The sequence below is a fragment of the Sardina pilchardus genome, chromosome 16 (genome assembly GCF_963854185.1).
Source record: "Sardina pilchardus chromosome 16, fSarPil1.1, whole genome shotgun sequence".
Lineage (NCBI taxonomy): Eukaryota > Metazoa > Chordata > Actinopteri > Clupeiformes > Clupeidae > Sardina > Sardina pilchardus.
Window position 1 is genome coordinate 9,119,165 of NC_085009.1, and position 3,322 is coordinate 9,122,486.

The 3,322-nt window shown below is 38.8% G+C and overlaps 1 protein-coding gene across 2 annotated transcripts; it reads left to right on the top strand.

Annotated features, from left to right (window-relative positions):
* Window positions 1-345: 345 nt before the first annotated feature.
* On the top strand, window positions 346-2,926 carry LOC134060492 (E3 ubiquitin-protein ligase TRIM39-like). Of its 2 annotated transcripts, XM_062517221.1 has the most exons (4): window positions 346-528; window positions 1,341-1,652; window positions 1,760-1,789; window positions 1,950-2,926. In XM_062517221.1, exons 1-4 carry the CDS (start codon window positions 378-380, stop codon window positions 2,486-2,488), a joined length of 1,032 nt encoding a protein of 343 aa, XP_062373205.1. In that variant the 5' UTR covers window positions 346-377; the 3' UTR covers window positions 2,489-2,926. The 2 variants fall into 2 exon arrangements, with proteins under 2 accessions (XP_062373205.1, XP_062373206.1); XM_062517222.1 differs by lacking the exon at window positions 1,760-1,789.
* Window positions 2,927-3,322: the final 396 nt, after the last annotated feature.

Below are 3,322 nucleotides of genomic sequence, written 5' to 3' on the forward strand. Positions count from 1 at the left end.
GTTGTGACTTATGACTTATCATCAGTGACTGCATGGTACAGAGCAGATATTTTTAGCAGCATGTTTTCTGCCTGGTGGATTATGCCCATGGGTCTTGACATTGTCTGTTGCTTATTCTACCAGAGGAACACATTATAGAGAGACGAATGTAGCTATGCTCTTTATACAGTATGTCTTTGTACTTGTATATGACTATATTGGTCATGTTGACATTCTCAGTGATGGGCCATTCACTGACTGCCACTTCCTCTCTGAGTTTCCTGTAAAGAGCAGTGCTGGTGGTCTGCTACAGTACATACCTCAGCCACACCAATATGTACAGGAAGGACCAGAGTATGAGTGCAAAAGCACACAGCTTCTTCAGCCAACACAATGAGATGGAGATGACTAAAGTTGTTTACAGAAATGTTCAAACTTTTAAACAAGGTTCCCCTGCTGGCAGCGATGATGAAGAAGCATACACCAGTTTGGTGTTTAAAAGAACAGATCACTTTATCCTTGCTCAGGATGGCCAAATCCAACACTTTGGTAAATATGAACATTATCATAACTTTTATCATTTATCTATTGTACATCACTCTCATTGCACAACCCAATCTATAGGCTACGTATAGATTTTTGCATTATATACTGTACGTCACCAAAAATGTTAATAAATATTTTAACGTTAAACAGAAATCACAAGTATAGGAAACTATCACCAGAAAGTGTCAAAGCTGCGTATGCCACATCAAAGGAGCCAGTAATGTTGTAAATTTGACAAAAGGGCTCACCAAAAATGCTTATAATTGCAATGGGCCATAGTTTAGAAACTTTTACTGATACAGACATTCTAGGTTCAGCAAAAGAGAACCTGTGATTTGTTCAGACTTTGAGTGAACCTCTGGTTGATTTGACATGAAATTACCCTGTTGTCAAGTGAATTCTCTCTTCTGGACTCCAACTTTATTGCCAGAAGACACACCAAATAGTATGTTAAATCATGATGATGTAAGGATTTCCTTTTAGTTGATTTTTCTGCAGACATCCCCCCCGTAGCCCCACATACAGCATGCAGACGCTCTGCAATCAGTTGTGCTTTCAGTGTAGCCCAGTGGTCACATATTTGGTTAACTAAATTTGGGGGCAAGTATTACTGTAATTTCCTCTTCAGCTTGTAATGACTGCACTACTGGTTAGATGTTAAACTGCATTTCATACTGGTTGTACTTTGCAACGACAATAAAGTTGAATCTAATAAAATCTAATCTAATGGAGTAAATACTTGTGTATTTGTGTACTTGTGTTTGTGTACTTCAGCTGGCCACCTCTGTCATTTGCTTTTTTCTTTTTATCTGCAGGTCTCTACAAACTAGCGTTGGTGTTTCTGGGACTTCTGTGTGCTTTCCTCCTTGTCGTCATCACAGGACTCGGCATCATGATCACTGAAGGGGGACAACAGTTACAGGACTGTTACATCAGCCAAGCAGAAATCAATGCAACTGCTCAAGAAAGGGACGAATTATATAAAAGTTTTCTGAACTTAGTTAAAGAGAAATCACAAGTTCAGATCAGTTATAATCAACTACGTGAAGAGAAGTCCCAGGTAGAGGCCGCATGCAGTACTACAGCAGAAGAAAGAGATGAGCTACGCACACAATTAATTAAACTGGGTGAGTGAAGGATTCATATCAGTGATCAATATAATCATATTTCCTTTTTATATACCACATGTAATCACAATCTCTTCCTCAGGTTGTAATTAATGTATGTCTTTCAGAGTCGATGAAGAACATAAAACGCTATATAGGTATGTAATACATATTGTGATAATCCCACAATTATTACTTCATTTAACCTATAGAGCAATATGTACTAAATATCATTGGTGAATAAGTGCAAGATCATACTTAAAGGGATTTGAATCATTGCATGATGAATTTGTCTAAAACACACCACCTGTCTCACAGTGAGGGTCACCCTGGATCCTGACACAGCGCACCCCAACCTCATCCTCTCTGCTGATGGAGAACAAGTCAGACTTGGAGATAAACAACAGTATGTCAGTCACAACCCAAAGAGATTCAATGCTGTGCCATGCATCCTTGGAAAAGAGGGTTTCTCCTCTGGGCGGTTTTATTATGAGGTTCAAGTCAGTCAGAAGATGTGTTGGGACATAGGAGTGGCAAGACAATCCATTAACAGAAAGGGCAATATTAATTACAGCACCAAAAATGGATTTTGGATAATAATGATGAGAGGGAGTGAATATTTTGCACCAGAAATCTCTGCTGTTCCCCTCTATCTGAGGAACAAGCCCCAGAAGTTGGGGGTGTTTGTGGATTATGAGGCAGGTCTGGTCTCCTTTTATGATGCAGACAATTGGTATCATATCTACACCTTTACTAGTGCTGCCTTCACTGAGAAGCTTTACCCATTTTTAGGCACTTGTGCTATTGTAAACCAAATTCCTCTCACCATATCCTCTCCTGTTAAAGGTTACTGTTGATCTTATTGTTGTTGGCCAGAATGATTTACATTTATAATGCTCATTATCTGTCGAGGTCTTGTTCTGTTCTGTCCTGTTCTTAGCTCTTGTGTTTGGTCTTGTGGTCTTAGTTTGTAGTGGTTTGTCATGTGTTCCCTTGTTTACTTCCTGTGATCCTGGTTTCCATGATCCAAGGGTGTACATCAATTCTCTATTTGTCCATCCTCTGTTCCTTCCTCCTTCTTGTCTTAACTTAACTCCTCCTTCTAATCAATTTTGAGAAGGAAACGAGGAAGGAATGTAAGGAGGATGGAGGATGCAGGAATCAAGGAAGGAGAGACAGGCAGGAATAATATCAGTGATTCTGTTGTTTTTCTGACTGCCAACGTTCATGTGTTTTGCCGTTGGCATGTGTGAAAACATGGATGCGACAAAAAAAGGTTGATAAAGGTTCAAACAAACGGCCCCTGATCGCTAATCTTAAATAAACAATTGTATTTGCTTAAATTTGTCTCTTTTTTTATATGAGGCATCACTGCATGTCATGCGCAGTGTTGGGGAGTAACGCATTACATGTAATTGAGTTACGTAATTTAATTACAAAATAAATGTAACAGTAATATATTACAGTTACTGTAGAAAAATGTGTAATTCAATTACAGGTACTTTTGACATTTTTCAAAATTACAATTTGAATTACATCTCACTATTGTAAGCAAAACCTTGCAAAGAATATTGTATGTAAAAAGAACTGTTTCCCTCCACAGCCATAGTTTGATACGGGACCTTCTATCACGTCTACAGAGCCATCAGCGTAGGCCTACATGCCTGCCTGTAAACGTGTTATAATTATCA

Coding starts and splice junctions, on each gene's coding strand:
- LOC134060492 (XM_062517221.1), top strand. CDS start 378: ATGGAGATGACTAAAGTTGTTTACAGAAATGTTCAAACTTTTAAACAA. Junction 529..1,340: donor TGGCCAAATCCAACACTTTG/GTAAATATGAAC, acceptor TTTTATCTGCAG/GTCTCTACAAACTAGCGTTG. Junction 1,790..1,949: donor GAACATAAAACGCTATATAG/GTATGTAATACA, acceptor CCTGTCTCACAG/TGAGGGTCACCCTGGATCCT.